At 40.0% G+C, this 18,119-nt stretch overlaps 1 protein-coding gene across 9 annotated transcripts in view; it reads left to right on the forward strand.

The window, feature by feature from the left end:
• LOC120530784 (nck-associated protein 5-like) overlaps positions 1-18,119 on the forward strand; it is a 746,735-nt gene that overhangs the window by 612,207 nt on the left and 116,409 nt on the right. For all 9 annotated transcript variants that reach the window (XM_039755382.1, XM_039755389.1, XM_039755381.1 and 6 more), the window contains one exon: positions 12,440-12,524. In XM_039755382.1, the coding sequence (XP_039611316.1) occupies positions 12,440-12,524 (85 nt within the window). The remainder of the gene's footprint in view (positions 1-12,439; positions 12,525-18,119) is intronic.

Genomic DNA, 18,119 nt, shown 5'->3' on the forward strand with positions numbered 1-18,119 from the left:
GGGCCAATGTGTGTGTCAGAGACGACTCTCAGCAGAAGACTCCATGACCAGAAACACAGAGGCCACACTGCAAGATGAGAACCACAAAAACACGACGGCCAGATTACAGTTTGTGACAAAGGACTTCAAAGAGCCTGCAGAATTCTGGGAAAAGGTCTTGTGGGCCGATGAGACAAAGATGAACCTCATCAGACTGACAGTAAGAGCAAAGTGTGGAGACGACAAGGAACTGCCTGAGATCCAAAGCAGACCACCTTATCTGGCGTTGCTGGGGGTGTTCTGGATTGGGCATGTACAGTATGGCTGCCACAGGTCCTGGCACACTTCTCTTCATTGATGATGGAGCTGCTGACGGCAGACGCACAATGAATTCTGAGGTGTGTAGAAACATCTGATCTGCTCGAGCTCCACTCAGTGTCTCCAAACTGGATTACTGCTTAGGGATTTGTTTGCCTTTTAATATACATAGTAGATTCCTAACTTGCACCCGAATATCTCAGTATTGGCTACCTGTGACATACGCAGGAGGTGCAGCAAACGGGCAGATCAGTTTTGAACAGCAGCAGTAGTGGAACACCATTCTTCCAGTATAGACACTCTGTAATACACAAAAGTGGTGCAGCAAATGGGCACATCAGTTTTGGACTACAACAATGGTGGAACGCCATTATTGTTTCACCCAAAAAAGATTAATTGCTGAACTATAAATGACAGGAATAGAGCCTGTCATGAACTGAGGTCCCATCTAGAGGTTACCCCTAACCTGCACCCTAATCTCCCAGTATAGACTCCCCATAAGGCACAAAACAGGTGCAGCCAATGGGCAGATGAGTTTTGGACTACAACAATGGTGGAACACCATTATTGTTTTACCCATTTTACATTAATTGCTGAACTATAAATGACAGGAATGGAGCCTGTCATGAACTGAGGTCCCATCCAGAGGTTGCCCCTAACCTGCACCCTAATCTCCCAGTATAGACACTCAAAAGTGGTGCAGCAAATGGGCAGATGAGTTTTGGACTACAGTAATGGTGGAACGCCATTATTGTTTCACCCAATTTAGATTAATTGCTGAACTATAAATGACAGGAATGAAGCCTGTCATGAACTGAGGTCCCATCCACAAGGTTACTTCCCATAAGGCACAAAACAGGTGCTAACCTGGTGGAATGCACCCTAATCTCCCAGTATAGACTTCCCATAAGGCACTGAGGTCCCAAACCTGCACCCTAATCTCCAGTATAGACACTCTGTAATAAACAAAAGTGGTGCAGCAAATGGGCAGATGAGTTTTGGACTACAGTAATGGTGGAACGCCATTATTGTTTCACCCAAAAAAGATTAATTGCTGAACTATAAATGACAGGAATGAAGCCTGTCATGAACTGAGGTCCCATCCACAGGTTACCTCTAACCTGCACCCTAATCTCCCAGTATAGACTTCCCATAAGGCACAAAACAGGTGCAGCGAATGGGCAGATGAGTTTTGGACTACAACAATGGTGGAATGCCATTATTGTTTCACCCAATTTAGATTAATTGCTGAACTATAAATGACAGGAATGGAGCCTGTCATGAACTGAGGTCCCATCCTGAGGTTGCCCCTAACCTGCACCATAATCTCCCAGTATAGACACTCTGTAATAAACAAAAGTGGTGCAGCGAATGGGCAGATGAGTTTTGGACTACAACAATGGTGGAACGTCATTATTGTTTCACCCAATTTAGATTAATTGCTGAACTATAAATGACAGGAATGGAGCCTGTCATGAACTGAGGTCCCATCTAGAGGTTACCCCTAACCTGCACCCTAATCTCCCAGTATAGACTCCCCATAAGGCACAAAACAGGTGCAGCCAATGGGCAGATGAGTTTTGGACTACAACAATGGTGGAACACCATTATTGTTTTACCCATTTTACATTAATTGCTGAACTATAAATGACAGGAATGGAGCCTGTCATGAACTGAGGTCCCATCCAGAGGTTGCCCCTAACCTGCACCCTAATCTCCCAGTATAGACACTCTGTAATAAACAAAAGTGGTGCAGCAAATGGGCAGATGAGTTTTGGACTACAGTAATGGTGGAACGCCCCATCCACAGGTTACCCCTAACCTGCACCCTAATCTCCCAGTATAGACTTCCCATAAGGCACAAAACAGGTGCAGCGAATGGGCAGATGAGTTTTGGACTACAACAATGGTGGAATGCCATTATTGTTTCACCCAATTTAGATTAATTGCTGAACTATAAATGACAGGAATGGAGCCTGTCATGAACTGAGGTCCCATCCACAGCTTGCCCCTAACTCAAACCCTAATCTCCCAGTATAGACACTCTGTAATACACAAAAGTGGTGCAGCAAATGGGCACATCAGTTTTGGACTACAACAATGGTGGAACGTCATTATTGTTTCACCCAATTTAGATTAATTGCTGAACTATAAATGACAGGAATGGAGCCTGTCATGAACTGAGGTCCCATCCACAGGTTACCCCTAACCTGCACCCTAATCTCCCAGTATAGACTTCCCATAAGGCACAAAACAGGTGCAGCCAATGGGCAGATGAGTTTTGGACTACAACAATGGTGGAACACCATTATTGTTTTACCCATTTTACATTAATTGCTGAACTATAAATGACAGGAATGGAGCCTGTCATGAACTGAGGTCCCATCCATAGGTTGCCCCTAACTCAAACCCTAATCTCCCAGTATAGACACTCTGTAATACACAAAAGTGGTGCAGTAAATGGGCACATCAGTTTTGGACTACAACAATGGTGGAACGTCATTATTGTTTCACCCAATTTAGATTAATTGCTGAACTATAAATGACAGGAATGGAGCCTGTCATGAACTGAGGTCCCATCCAGAGGTTGCCCCTAACCTGCACCCTAATCTCCCAGTATAGACACTCTGTAATAAACAAAAGTGGTGCAGCGAATGGGCAGATGAGTTTTGGACTACAATAATGGTGGAACATCATTATTGTTTCACCCAATTTAGATTAATTGCTGAATTATAAATTGCAGGAATGGAGCCTGACATGAACTGAGGTCCCATCCACAGGTTGCCCCTAATCTCCCAATATAGACTCCCCATAATGCACAAGACAGGTGCAGCAAACAGGCATTAAACAACACCATTGTATTCCTGTCCGTAGCTACTTCCTCAGTTATGTGTGGCATACAAAGTCTTTGTACTTCCATAATCAACTGCATCCTTTACGGCAGGTTGAGATGTTAGTTAAAGGCCAGGGATAAAGCAAAGAGACGAAATCTTTACGCAGTATGACCGGCCTCAGCCACTGCATTTGTGATGTTGCATAATCGCTGAACTTTTTATTGTCTGGCAAGGTCAGAGAACGCACATTATTTTACTAAAACTCGTTTCATTGCCGAGAAAATGAGGAGAGAAAAAAAAAATTAAAGTAATCTGTCTCTTTTTTTTTTTTGGATCTTGCACGATTGCTCTTTTTTTTTTTTTTTACCTTTTAATCAAAAGTGTTTTCTTGCATTTAAAAAGTGCTCCATTTGGACCAATAAGCATATCTGAGGCTGACCTTGCAGTGTCACAGTTAGCAGAAAGAGAGAGAAGGAGTCTGAAACTCTGCAACTGTGCAGTATGCAGGAAATTCAATCCCGCTGATCTAGAATTTTGATAGCAAAGCGAAGCCCCTTATCTGAGCCACTCAATTTAACAATGCCCCATTTAATACTGTCCTGACAGCTCCGGCTATATCTCCACTTCACAGAAATACAGCGAGAAGAAGCTACATTCTGCTCTTGTACTTTCTTCTTCTTCTTTTTATTTTTTTCTACCCACTCCTACTGTCATTTGTAAGCTTTTACCCACCACTCTAAAAAGCAATATGATCGATTACTGCAGTAGCTTATTAAGCAGATTTCCCACATTTCCTATACTTAACATCATCACAAGCTACTATATGCTAAAAGATCAATGGAATTTAATGATTTTTCTTTAGAATATCCAAGTGAGGTATATATATATATATATATATATATATATATATATATATATATATATATAAATAAAATGAGTGCTGGGCTCGGTCCTTAGTGAACTGAATCTTCTCTTTACGTGACTTGAAATGCGCCGCCCCACACACACTAAGCTACTATGTAGTAAGTCCTTGAATCCGCAAGACAATCCTGTTACTTCTCAAATAACGTTAGTCCGCTGGACCAGAGGGGTCGCCAAGTCCGGTCCATGGCTGCAGGTTTTCATTCTAACCCTTTTCTTAATGAGTGCCCTGCTTGTGCTGCTAATTAACTTCTTGTGAATTCATTTTAATTGAATTTCTTGTTTAAGATTTGTTCCCCTGAATTTCTTCATCATTCCTCTGAATTGCTTCATTTCATTCCTTAAATGGCACCCAAACAGAAATGAAATATGAAGTGAGGGAGCCAGCTGAAGACCAACTGAGTCAGGGCCTCAAACGCCAACCAATTTCACTCCAACCAGTTGCTTAATTAGGCGCTGAGTCTCGTTGTTAATTAAACCCATCCTTTAATTCCATGGCTTGTTGCCCCTCTCCTGGTGTAATGGTAGACATTTCCAAATTTACTGATTTTCTCTTTTCTAAGAGCACTGGGGACCTGAGCAGATCAACATTCCCGAGACCTTCACCTTTCTTTATTTTCAGATGTTGTATGATGGACACCAGTTGTTTTGGCTCATTTTGTATCTCCTTATTGTTTGGCTGCTAATTAAGGAAAAAAGAAACAATTAAGGGGTCTTAGTCTTCAAGAGCAAGTCAATGAAAATTAATTCAAAAGAAGGTAATTAGTAGCAAAAACAGCAAAATCACTCATACAGAAAAGGGTTAGAATGAAAACCTGCAGCCATGGTGGTCCTCCAGGACCAGACTTGGTGACTCCTGGTCTGGACCCTCACATCACTGGCCACTCCTTACCGCCAATGCAGATTTATCAGGCCATCACCTGAAGCTGCTCTCATGTCCTGCTGACTGATGAAATGCTAATTAAAGACGGACCTGAAGGGATTTTATCGATTGTATTGAAAGAAATGAAAGACGTCATCTGTGAACCCTGATTGGGTATATCTGAGCAGTCAATTGAGAAAGGGAGACATACCTGAGGACTAGAAAGCTGCAATTGTGACCTCCATCTTCAAGAAGGGACAAGTTCCTGAGAACTAGAAAGTTGCAGTTGTGACCCCAGTCTTTAAGAAGGGAGACGTTCCTGAGGACTAGAAATTTGCAATTGTGACCCAAATTCTTGAGAAGGGACGAGTATCTGAGGGTTATAAAGTTGCAGTTGAGACCACGATCATTGAGAAGGGAGAAGTTCCTGATGACTAGAAAGCTGCAACTTTGACCCCAAACTTTGAGAAGGGAGAATCTCCTGAGGACTAGAAAGCTGTAATTGTGACCCTCACCTTCAAAAAATGAGAATCTCCTGAGGACTAGAAATTTGTAATTGTGACCTCCATCTTCAAGAAGGGACACGTTCCTGAGAACTAGAAAGTTGCAGCTGTGACCCCAATCTTTAAGAAGGGATACATTCCTGAGAAATTAGAAATTTGCAGTTGTGACCCTAATTCTGGAGAAAGGACAAGTACCTGAGGCTTAGGAAGTTGCAGTTGTGACCACAATCTTTGAGAAGGGAGAAGTTCCTGATCACTAGAAAGCTGCAATTGAGACCCTCATCTTCATAAAGGGAGAGGTTCCTTAGTTCTAGAAAACTGCAAATTTGGCCCCAAACTTTGAGAAGTGAGAATCTCCAGAGGACTTGAAATTTGCAATCGTGACCCCAATCTTTAGGATTGGAGAAGTTTCTGAGGACTAGAAAGCTGCAATTGTGACCCTCACCTTCAAAAAGGGAGAATCTCATGAGGACTAGAAATTTGCAATTGTGATTCTAATTTTTGAGAAGGGATAATTACCTGAGAGTTAGAAAGTTGCAGTCTTTGAGAAGGAAGAAGCACATGAGGACTACAAATTTGCAATTAGTTACCCCAATTCTTGAGAAGGGACAAGTACCTGAGGACTAGAAATTTGCATTTATGATCCTAATTTTTGTGTAGGTAAGAAGTTCCTGAGGACTAGAAAGCTGCAATTGTGACCTCCCCTCTTCCAAAAATGAGCATCTCTTGAGGACTAGAAATTTGTAATTGTGACCCTATCTTTAAGAAGGGGGTCAAAATAGATCTGGGTAATTATAGATCAGTAAGTCTTAAAATTAGAGAAACTAGAATAAAAAATAAACCTAAAAAGTACCTATTTGAAAATAGTATAGTAAGTAACATCCAGCATGGGTTTATGAGGGAAAAATCTTGGTGGACCAAAACTCTTAGATCACTCCTGTAGCTCGTCGTTATCCGCTGTCATAATGGCAGTCCTCCTGATGGAGTGTGGCGCACCGCTTACTTCAAATGTATATTTTGCAGATCATATTTTGAAGAATTTAGCTGCTAATTCTTTCAAGCTCACATCAATTCCTACGCTACCGTTGTAACGGTGAACACCAGAGAACACACACAGCACCTGCGACGACGTCTAATACATGTTTACCATTCATCTATTGATGGCATCGAATGGCAATGATTAATTTGATGCTACTGAAAGGTTTTTACCTTGCAACAGGTTATGTTTATTTTTAAAACGTGAAGTATGCTCTCTGTACACGCGACACACATTTAGATGTCAAACGGGGTTCATTTGGAAGATTTATCGACGGTTCATCGTAATCAGAAGCTTGCTGTCTGTCACACCAGGTTAATGAGAGCACGGCTGCTCTGCTTTGCAGTTTAAAATCCCCGCCCCTACCTGGAGCTCCACCTTCATGAGGCATCGGATTGGTTTAGAAATGTGACACTCGGTGAGCTGTCTGATTGTCCCCACCTATTTTTAAGCACAAGTCACTCCTGGATGTCTCCAGAGACGTGTAGATTATGCATCTGACTCAACAAGACTAACATTCTGTCTTTTCCTGTTAATTGTTGTCAAAAAATCCAAGTTAAATCTACTGTGATGGAATCTCTCTATTATAATAAAAAAATCTTGGGAGGAGAGACGAGACATGACTTTCTCAGAGAGACACTTTCACGTCCCACGAGACAAGACTTTGTGCCTAGAGATTTAACCACGCCTGGGATGGGAAATAAAAGACAAAGAGTAGATGACAAAGTAGAACGTCATAAAGGATTGAAAAATGTTGGCGCGGTACACATGTAGAGCAGGTTAGAGATAATGGAAGTACGAAAAATCGAAAGTTTTCCAAAAAAATGATAGTAAAGATCGCATTAGTGCAAAAAAACGGAAAATATTACTCAGTGAAATAACAGAACAGTGAAAAGAGATTGAATATATTGTTCGTATTTAAACTTTATGTCGGAGACTTGTAGATCGTCTAATTTGTGTTGCCATCAGGGAAAAGTAGTGTTTCTTCCTAATGAAGAAGCGTGTCCACGAGAATTAAAAGATTTCAAAAACGTTGTTGCAGTACACATGCAGAGCAGGTTACAGATAATGAAAGTACAGAAATTTGAAAGTCTCAAAAATTGATAGTAAAGATAGCATGAGTGCAAACAAACAGAATTCGGTTAAATAACGGAACAGCGAAAAGAGATTGAATATATCGTGCATATTTAAACTTTAAGTCGGAGACTTGTAGATCGTCTAATTCGTGTTGCTATCAGGGGAAAGTTGTGTTTCTTCCCAATGAAGAGGCGTCTCCGCGAGAATTAAAAAATTTGTTGTTTGGTGAAAGTGAAACACCACGGGAGAAAATTTCAAGCCCCACGAGACAAAAGTTTATGCAAAGAGATTTGGAAAAGTCTCGCCCACACCTAAAAAATTTACAGCCACGCACACGGCTCAATTATTTCTCATTTGTCTGAACGCTATTGTCAGACACAGTTCATGTAGAGAGAAAGAAACGATATTCGTTCACTGGCAGTTATACGTTGCGTTGTCACGATGTAATTCCAAAAACTGAATCAAAATTCAATTCGATATTGATTAAAAGGTAAAAGCGAAAAGAGATCGAATATATGGACATAGGTGATGTGACTGAAGTATGTAGATATTGTTTGGCTTTAAACTTTAAGTCGGTGACTTGTAGATCATCTAATTTGTGTTGCCATCAGGGAAAAGTAGTGTTTCTTCCCAAAGAAGAAGCGTATCCACGAGAATTAAAAGATTCCAAAAACGTTGTTGCAGTACACATGCAGAGCAGGTTACAGATAATGAAAGTACGAAAATTCGAAAGTCTCAAAAATTGATAGTAAAGATCGCATGAGTGCAAACAAACAGAACTCGGTTAAATAACGGAACAGTGAAAAGAGATTGAATATATCGTACATATTTAAACTTTAAGTCAGAGACTTGTAGATCGTCTAATTCGTGTTGCCATCAGGGAAAAGTAGTGTTTCTTCCCAATGAAGAAGCGTTTCCGCGAGAATTAAATGATTGGTTGTTTGGTGAAAGTGAAATCCCACGAGACAGGAGTTTATGCAAAGAGATTTGGAAAAGTCCCGACCACACCTAAAAAATTTACAACCACGCACACGGCTCAATTGTTTCTCATTTGTCTGAACGCTATTGTCAGACACAGTTCATGTAGAAAGAAACAAACGATATTCGTTCACTGGCAGTTATACGTTGCGTTGTCGCGATGTAATTCCAAACACTGAATCAAAATTCAATTCGATATTGATTAAAAGGTAAAAGCGAAAAGAGATCGAATATATGGACATAGGTGATGTGACTGAAGTATGTAGATATTGTTTGGCTTTAAACTTTAAGTCGGAGACTTGTAGATCGTCTAATTCGTGTTGCTATCAGGGAAAAGTAGTGTTTCTTCCCAATGAAGAGCCCATTCCGCGAGAAATTAATGACTGGTTGTTTGGTGAAAGTGAAATCCCGCGAGAGAAAATTTCAAGGCCCACGAGACAAGAGTTTATGCAAAGAGATTTGGAAAAGTCCCGCCCACACCTAAAAAATTTACAACCACGCACACGGCTCAATTGTTTCTCATTTGTGTGAACGCTATTGTCAGACACAGTTCATATACTGTAGATAGAAAGAAACGATATTCACTCACAGGCGGTTATACGTTGTGTTGTCACGATGTAATTCCAAACACGGAATCAAAATTCAATGCGATATTGACGAAACGGTAAAAGCGAAAAGAGATCGAATATATGGACAGAGGTGATATTGTAGATATTGATTGGCTTTAAACTTTAAGTCGGAGACTTGTAGATCGTCTAATTCGTGTTGCCATCAGGGAAAAGTAGTGTTTCTTCCCAAAGAAGAGCCCATTCCGCGAGAATTACAGGATTTGTCGTTTGGTGAAAGTGAAATCCACATAAGCCAGCGGCAGAGACGCGAAGTTGCTGGTGTGTAGTGCAGGCTGGGGGGTTGGTGAAGCCCCCTAGGGTTGTATAAGAATAAACTGTGAAAACTTGTAAAGGGGTACTTTTTAAATGTACTTTATGTCTGCGACCAACCCCTCCACATGCTTTCCTGCCTTCACGTCAGTGACACAAACTAATGAGCCGTACCCTGTTCCTTTTTTTAAAGTCATTTTCCATTTTTCCTTAGTCATAAATAACCTTAAAGCTCTGTATACAAGGAGATGTTTCTTCACACAGCTTTGGGTCGTGTGTGCCTTTTTTTCTTTTCCCCTTTCTCCTCAGTCTGCTCTCACCTATGGTCTACATTAAAAGTCGTACGGCTGCCATTAGCAGAAAATGAACTGCTGAGCTTTTCAAAATAAAAGATGAAAATTAAATCACCGCAAGAAACTTCAGGATCAAGAGTATATTGGAACGCAGCAAAAAATGGTGTTTTGATGGTCATCATAAATCATAATTTTGCAATTAACAAAACACCAAGGACTAAATAACAATCTAAAACTTACAACAAAAAGAAGCAAATTCATATTGGGAAAAGTGCAACGTGGCTACACACAGACAGAGAGCTGTGGAGGGATAACCCACAAAGCACAAAGCAATATATTTTGTTTTGTATCTCGTATTAGTAATTTGTTTTATAGGGGTAGTGTCTCCAATACGTAGCACTTCTTTTCTCATTAAATTCTGCTGAGTGGATTTTCCTAAAAGCCCGATGAACAATAGCCAGTGGATCGGCGTGCCAGAGCCATTCTAGAAAATCGTTTAATCAAAGACCCCTGATGAAGACCAACCACTGGCCTTTACTGCAACTGCCGGGCGCAGCAACTTCACAGCACTGCCAGTGATGTTCAGTCTTTAAACCCGCACTGGCATTTTTGTTTAATAAATGACAGAACTGTATTCTGTGGAGGAGACATAACGAGAAACAAAAAGCGAGAAAAGAATCTCGATTCAGGCTATTGTGATACTTTTATAGGAATGGCCACTGTACAGCGTCACGCTCGACTCCCACTTTAGTCTTCTGTTCTCTTTATTTTGGTCTTCTATTTTGTTTTTTAATGCTCTGTTTTACCTTAACTTGAAATCACTGCCTTTGTTTATCTAGCAACGAATCAATCTTTATTGTATTCAGGACTACTAAAAGCATTGCAAAGGCAGGCGCAATACCCTTTGGGCTTTTTCGTTCTAATTTTCCTTTCTGGGGTGGGCACAATTGGAGGGGCATATTTTTTTAACTACCCCCCTCCCCCAAAACACAGATATGATATACTGTTCAACTTGTCTTCATGTAATTTATGAAAGATGCCCCTATTTTTGCCCTCCTAGACCCAAATTCCCCTCAGTTTTAGGCTGTTTTTAGACCATATTGTGTGAAGAAAATCAAACCCTTATAATAGATAGATAGAGAGAGAGATAGATAGTACAAAAGACACTATATAAAAGATAGATGGGTAGATAGATTAATAGTATGAAAGGCACTATATAATAGATAGATGGGTAGATTGATTGATAGTATGAAAGGCACTATATAATAGATAGATAGTACAAAAGGCACTATATAATAGATACAGTATATTTATAGTATGAAAGGCACTATATAATAGATAGATAGTATGAAAGGCACTACATAATAGATAGATTGATAGTATGAAAGGCACTATATAATAGATAGATAGATAGATAGATAGATAGATAGATAGATAGATAGATATGAAAGGCACTATATAATAGATAGATAGATAGATTGAATGAAAGGCACTACATAATAGATAGATTGATAGTATGAAAGGCACTATATAATAGATAGATAGAAAGTACAAAAGATACTATATAATAGATAGATAGATAAAAAGGTACTATATAATAGATAGATAGATAGAAAGGTACTTTATAATACATATATAGATAGGAAAGGCACTATATAATAGATAGATAGATAGATAGATAGATAGATAGATAGATAGATAGATAGATAGATAGATAGATAGGCTTTTTACAGAACACAGACACTGGAGGCACGTATAAAAGCAAAGAATGCTTGATCAACTGTTTCTGGTTGCACTTCCAGGTGGGGCTGAAGACTCGTCTAGCCTGGCTCAGGATTCCATGCAGCACCCCCTGGCGGCCATCCCAGCTCCCAACCAGGCTGTGGAGGACTCCATCACCCACAGAGGCCTGCGGGATGCTGAGGCACCACCATCAGCCAGGGGGGCTGCCACCAAGCGTCCCGGGGGAGGTATTGAGCTGCCCATGGTTGCTCCCCCAGAACATATGTAGAAAGGGCGTCCCGGCTGGTCATGGGACCCGGCCGTCTGCCACACCCCCCAATTATTAGTGGTTAGTTTTTCCTTTCCACAAACCTTCAAAACAATGGGGTTTGGTAAAATTAGGCAGCGGAATATCGTTTTATGTTACTTTGAGGTTGCTCATCACAAATATGATCATATTGTTCATATTTAATTCTCTACTGGTGGTCCTATCCTTCCCAGAAGATTAAAACTGACAAATTTCAATCATAAGCATGTGGGGTATCATTTTGGACTATTTCAAGGTCAGTGATTATGAATTTGAGGGTATTTTTGAGTTGTGATCTTTTTCTGGTGGTCTGTCCCTATATGGACCTCTCTCAGAAGGTGAAAGAAGGCAAATTTCTGTCACAGTTGAGAATATTTAGACTTTAAACATTTAAACTGAAGAGCACCTTATAATATTTGAAATATCTGACACAACTATTCTTGGTTGTTATGTCGGTATGTTTCATATCGACACCCTAATTAGGGGACTTACGCTAATTCAGACTTTTTCCTTTCTGCTTTCACTCTTATGTGTATTTAATGAGATCTGCTGCTCATTTCATGTACGGTGGCACTTGCATCACATTGTACTTGAGTTGATTGAATGCATTCTTTACTTTTAGGTCAAAGTTCACAGTTTCTGTCTGTCAAACATCCCTTCTTAAGTTGTAATGGTGGACTTGTTACATCTAAATGTCTTTTTTGAAATATATTTGTGTTTAACATTGACAGGCCAAGTTGGTGACCCATAAGATCAACATTATAGCCAGCAATGATGAGACTGCTGGTGAGCCCACCTGCCAGGACCACATGATAGGTAAGTTTACAGTCTGTAGTTTGCATGTTGTTCTGCAGTAAAAAGTGCAATAAAAATGTAAAGCAGCATATTAGAAAATTCTGGATTTTTTTAAGTGAATCTTGGTCTTGTAGCAGCGTTAAGCTTTCAGGGTAACATCAAGTCCAGGGTGATATTGTGAGGGGCTCCTCAGTCGCTGCATCCTCACACTGCGTTTGTTACCTTCCCATCCTCGAGACCACAGGGTCCACCCAATGACCCCTCGGCTCTCCATCAGCCGATACACCAAATGTACAGAAACGAACCCGAAAATCACCAGAATATCAAAGCCTGCGGTGAGGACAACTTCTGTAGTCTGCTAAGTGACGTGTCACGTCTTCAGCATCAGAGATTCATGTGACTCCAAAACGTTCACTTAGGAGTTACAACCTCGACACACTAAACCGATTAAAAGGAGCTTAACTACCACTCCGCTGCAAATAAAACACTCCCAGGGTTCCCTAAAGAATATTTTGCAAGTAATACTTAAAATTTATTCTTATTCAATACACAATTACAGTAAAAGGGTAAATTTAGAGGGCTCTTTAACTTAATTGAAATCCATGCATTATATGGCATCTTCAAAAGACTCTCGTTATACTTTATATAATGTGCAAAATTCAGACAATAGAATCATAACTCCGTGTCGTCCCCTGGCCAGTGCATGAAAGCTCTGTCATTATATATAAGACCAAGAAATAAAATATACAGTGGATTCACTAAATATTTAGACGCCTTCACTTTCTACACACTTTATTGTGTTGTACATTTAATTTAAAATGCATCCATTGGCCATTTCTGCCCATCCATCTACAATGAATAACTCGTAATGAGGACGTGAGAACCTGCTCTAAGAAAGGCTTCCAAATTTAGTAAAAATTAAAATGTGTAATTATGTTTATATACATGTAATACCAACAGCAGTACTGGTATATAGCACCTTTAATATCTATCTATCTATCTATCTATCTATCTATCTATCTATCTATCTATCTATCTATCTATCTATCTATTATATAGTGACTTATCTATCTATCTATCTATCTATCTATCTATTATATAGTGACTTATCTATCTATCTATTATATACTGCCTTGTTGTCTTGTCCCATCTTTCAGATGAAAGAAAGAAAGAAAGAAAGAAAGAAAGAAAGAAAGAAAGAAAGAAAGAAAGAAAGAAAGACTGCTAAACACTGGACAGACTTAAAAGTTCTATCTATCTATCTATCTATCTATCTATCTATCTATCTATCAATCTATCTATCTATCTATCTATCTATTATTATATAGTGCCTTTCATATCTATTTCTTTTTCTATGTATCTATCTATCTATCTATCTATCTATCTGTCTGTCTGTCTGTCTGTCTGTCTGTCTATGTATGTATCTGTCTATTATATAGTGCCTTGCTGTCTGTCCCATCTTTTAGAAAGAAAGAAAGACTGGGCAGACTTAAAAGTGCTATCTATCTATCTATCTATCTATCTATCTATCTATCTATCTATCTATCTATCTATCTATCTATCTATCTATCTATCTATCTATCGCTCTCTCTGTCTGTCTATGTATCTGTCTATTATATTGTGCCTTGCTTTCTGTCCCATCTTGTTGGTAGAAAGAAAGAAAGAAAGAAAGAAAGAAAGAAAGAAAGAAAGAAAGAAAGAAAGAAAGAAAGAAAGAAAGAAAGAAAGAAAGAAAGAAAAATTGCTAAACACTGGGCAGGCTTAAAAGTGCTATCTATCTATCTATCTATCTATCTATCTATCTATCTATCTATCTATCTATCTATCTATCTATCTATCTATCTATCTATCTATCTATCTATCTATATATAGTGCCTTTCACATCTATCTATCTATCTATCTATCTATCTATCTATCTATCTATCTCAAAGTGACTAATTATTTTCCTATCATCTTCGTTTCTTTTAAGTTTAATTGGGCAGAAAAGCACCATGATGGAATCGTGAAGTCCACTCTGTATGTAAAATTGTTGCTTTTTATGTAAGATTTATAGTGCAAAGACTCCTAGTTTGCAGGGATAGCTAACTCACTCATTAATCCACTAAAAAATTCATTATAGATCCAAAAGATCAGGCAAGGGCAAGGCTAAAGCCATCCAATTATTTACGAAGTGCAAAATCATCAGAAACACAAAGACGTCTGCTCTTGTAAGCCCGCTTAGAGATACCTGGCACTTTGTTTGGCCCAGTAAGACTTCTATTGATGTTACTCTGTCTGTCCTGATACCACAAGCATGTTAAGTTATTAAGTCATCTAAGTATATTCTGTAAGAATAATGGCATATGTGCATTTCAGCTTAAATTAATTTTTGTGTTTCCATTTTTCCAATTTCTCATTACGTATTGGTAACTAATAAGAGATGTAACCCACTAGATTTCTTAGAATGTTAAACTCGTCCTCTGTAGCCACTTCATTGGGTCCACCAACACTGTTTTGCCAACAGTTTGCAGACAGCTGACCATCACAGCTATGTGGCCTTGTTGCCATTCCAAAGCCTTGGGCATTAAAATGGAGTTGCTCCCCGTTTCCTCGTGATTTCAGAGTGTGTTTGTGGGTGATTTGTGGCGATTCAGCAACAGCAGCCTTTGTGAGGTCAGGTACTGATGCTGGGCGAGAAGATGTGGCTCACAATCAGCGTCCCAATTCATTCTAATGTGACGTTAGAAATCCTGAGTTTCAGAGCCAACAGTTGGATACGTCCCAAGTAAATGTCACATTCAGGACCGCACGTTTGTTCAACTGAATGGTAAACTAAGTCTGAGATAGGCAGCAGGTAGCCATCTTAATTATGTAATGTTCTTTATATTGTGATATGACTTACTTAGCAGCACTGCTTAAATAAGAAACCAGAAGCTCCAGCCCGGTGGCTTTCTAACCCAAAGTTCTTCCACGTTTGTGATGCGGTCTCTTTATCAGACAGCAGGATTTGAATGGCTGCTGGCAATTAATAAGTCGTGGTGACTCAATTGAGAGTCTTTAGAACTTGGAAGCTTCAAGGATTGTAAAGGCGTGAAGCTCGGAATGAAAAGTGCTTTTATGGGGAATTTTGCTAAGAGCAGATTTTCATTACTCTTAGTAGTTCTATTTCCATTCAGGGAAGCTTGAATTGAAAATGAGTAATAAAACATCTCACTTAATTGGATTTGTATGGCATTTAGTGAAAGCCTTTTCTTGCCATGTTCAGCACAGTTACGCCTCTCGTATTTTCAATAGATAATGTCACTCAGTAATTTAGGCAACTCTGTCGTCGTCGGACTCTGTAGTGCATTGGTTGTTCTTGTGGAGATATTCGTCTTATTTGAAGGTGAAAATAATGAATAGCCCCAAGTCCCCGGACCCCCCCCAATGCCGTCTATACCCTTCAATCCATCCCCTCTACTCCTTCTCTGTTCGTTAGACGATTCTTAATAACGGTGGTACATTGGCACAGCAGATTTCATTGTTGTGTTAACAGCTCTGTGACTAATAATAATTAATAACAATTATTTTCATGTATTTACCATCATATGAAAAAGTTTGGGACCCCCTCTCAGCCTGCATAATAATTGACTCTCCTTTCAAATAAAAAGATAACAGTGGTATGTCTTTCATTTCCTAGGAACATCCGAGTACTGCGGTGTTTTGCAAACAAAGATTTTTAGTGACGCAGTATTTAGTTGTATGAAATTAAATCAAATGTGAAAAACTGGCTGTGCACAAATGTGGGTCCCCTTGTCATTGTGCTGATTTGAATGCCTGTCACTGCTCAATGCTGATTACTTGAAACACCAAATTGGTTGGATGAGCTCGTTAAGCCTTGAACTTCATAGACAGGAGTGTCCAATCATGAGTGGTCAAAGGTATTTAAGGTGGTCAATTGCAAGTTGTGCTTCCTTCCCTTTGACTCTCATCTGAAGAGTGACAGACAGCATGGGATCCTCAAAGCAACTCTCAAAAGATCTGAAAACAGATTGTTGAGTCTCCTGGTTTAGGGGAAGGCTACACAAAGCCATCTCAGAGGTTTAAACTGTCAGTTTCAACTGTAAGGAATGGAATCAGGAAATGGAAGGCCACAGGCACAGTTGCTGTTAAACCAGCAGGTCTGGCAGGCCAAGAAAAATACAGGAGCGGCATATGAGCAGGATTGTGAGAATGGTTACAGACAACCCACAGATCACCTCCAAAGACCTGCAAGAACATCTCGCTGCAGATGGTGTATCTGTACATCGTTCTACAATTCAGCAATTTGCACAAAGAACATCTGTATGGCAGGGTGATGAGAGAGAAGCCCTTTCTGCACTCACGCCACAAACAGAGTCGCTTGTTGTATGCCAATGCTCATTTAGACAAGTCAGATTCATTTTGGAACAAAGTGCTTTGGACTGATGAGACAAAATGGAGTTATTTGGTCAGAACAAAAAGCGCTTTGCATGGCAGAAGAAGAACAGCGCATTTCAAGACAAACACCTGCTACCTCCTGTCAAATGTGGTGGCGGTTCCATCATGCTGTGTGGCTGTGTGGCCAGTTCAGGGACTGGGGCCCTTGTTAAAGTCGAGGGTCAGATGAATTCAACCCAATATCAACAAATTCTTCAGGATAATGTTCAAGCATCAGTCACAAAGTTGAAGTTACGCAGGGTTGGATATTCCAACGAGACAATGACCCAAAACACAGTTTGAAATCTACACAGGCATTCATGCAGAGGGATAAGTACAATGTTCTGGAATGGCCGTCACAGTCCTCTGACTTGAATATCATCGAAAATCTATGGGATGATTCGAAGCAGGCTGTCCATCAAATTGAACTGAACTGGAGAGATTTAGTATGAAGAATGGTCAAAATACCTCCATCCAGAATCCAGACACTCATCACAGGCTATAGGAGGACAGCGTCGAGAGGCTCAAAGGAGCAAAAGGAGGCTCAACTAAGTATTGATGTCATCTCTCTGTTGGGTGCCCACATTTACACACCTGTCTAATTTTGTTATGATGCATATTGCATAATTTCTGTTAATCCAATAAACTTAATGTCACTGCTGAATTCCAACTGTCTCCATAAGGCATGTCATAGATTGAAAGGAAGTTGCTACTTCCTCAGCCAATAAGAAACAAAAATCCAAAGAATTAAGAGGGCTTCCCAAACTTTTTCATATGACTGTATATAGCCTAATCAAAGTGCTTCAGTGAGGGGGACCTCCAATGTGTGACATCCAACTGGATGATGCGCAGGCAGCCATTTTTGCGCCAGTATGCCCACCGCACATGAGCTGTTAGGTGATGAAGTGGTGAGAGAGAGAGACAATTAGAGACAGGGGATGATTAGGGGGCCAAAATGTGTTGCCAGTAGTGTTTCTTCCCAAAGAAGAGGTGTATCCACGAGAATTAAAAGATTTGTTGTTTGGTGAAAGTGAAATCCACATACACGAGTGGCAGAGACGCGAACTTGCTGGCGCGTAGTGCAGGCCCCGGAGGTGGGTTTCAAGCAAAGTGAGCAGGGGGCATAGCCCCATAGTACCCTTAGAAAGAAATCCAACTGCTTCGTTATTTGACTTATCTTTTGCCCTACCTCTTGAGCTC

This window comes from Polypterus senegalus, chromosome 6 (assembly GCF_016835505.1).
Source record: "Polypterus senegalus isolate Bchr_013 chromosome 6, ASM1683550v1, whole genome shotgun sequence".
Taxonomy (NCBI): Eukaryota; Metazoa; Chordata; class Cladistia; order Polypteriformes; family Polypteridae; genus Polypterus; species Polypterus senegalus.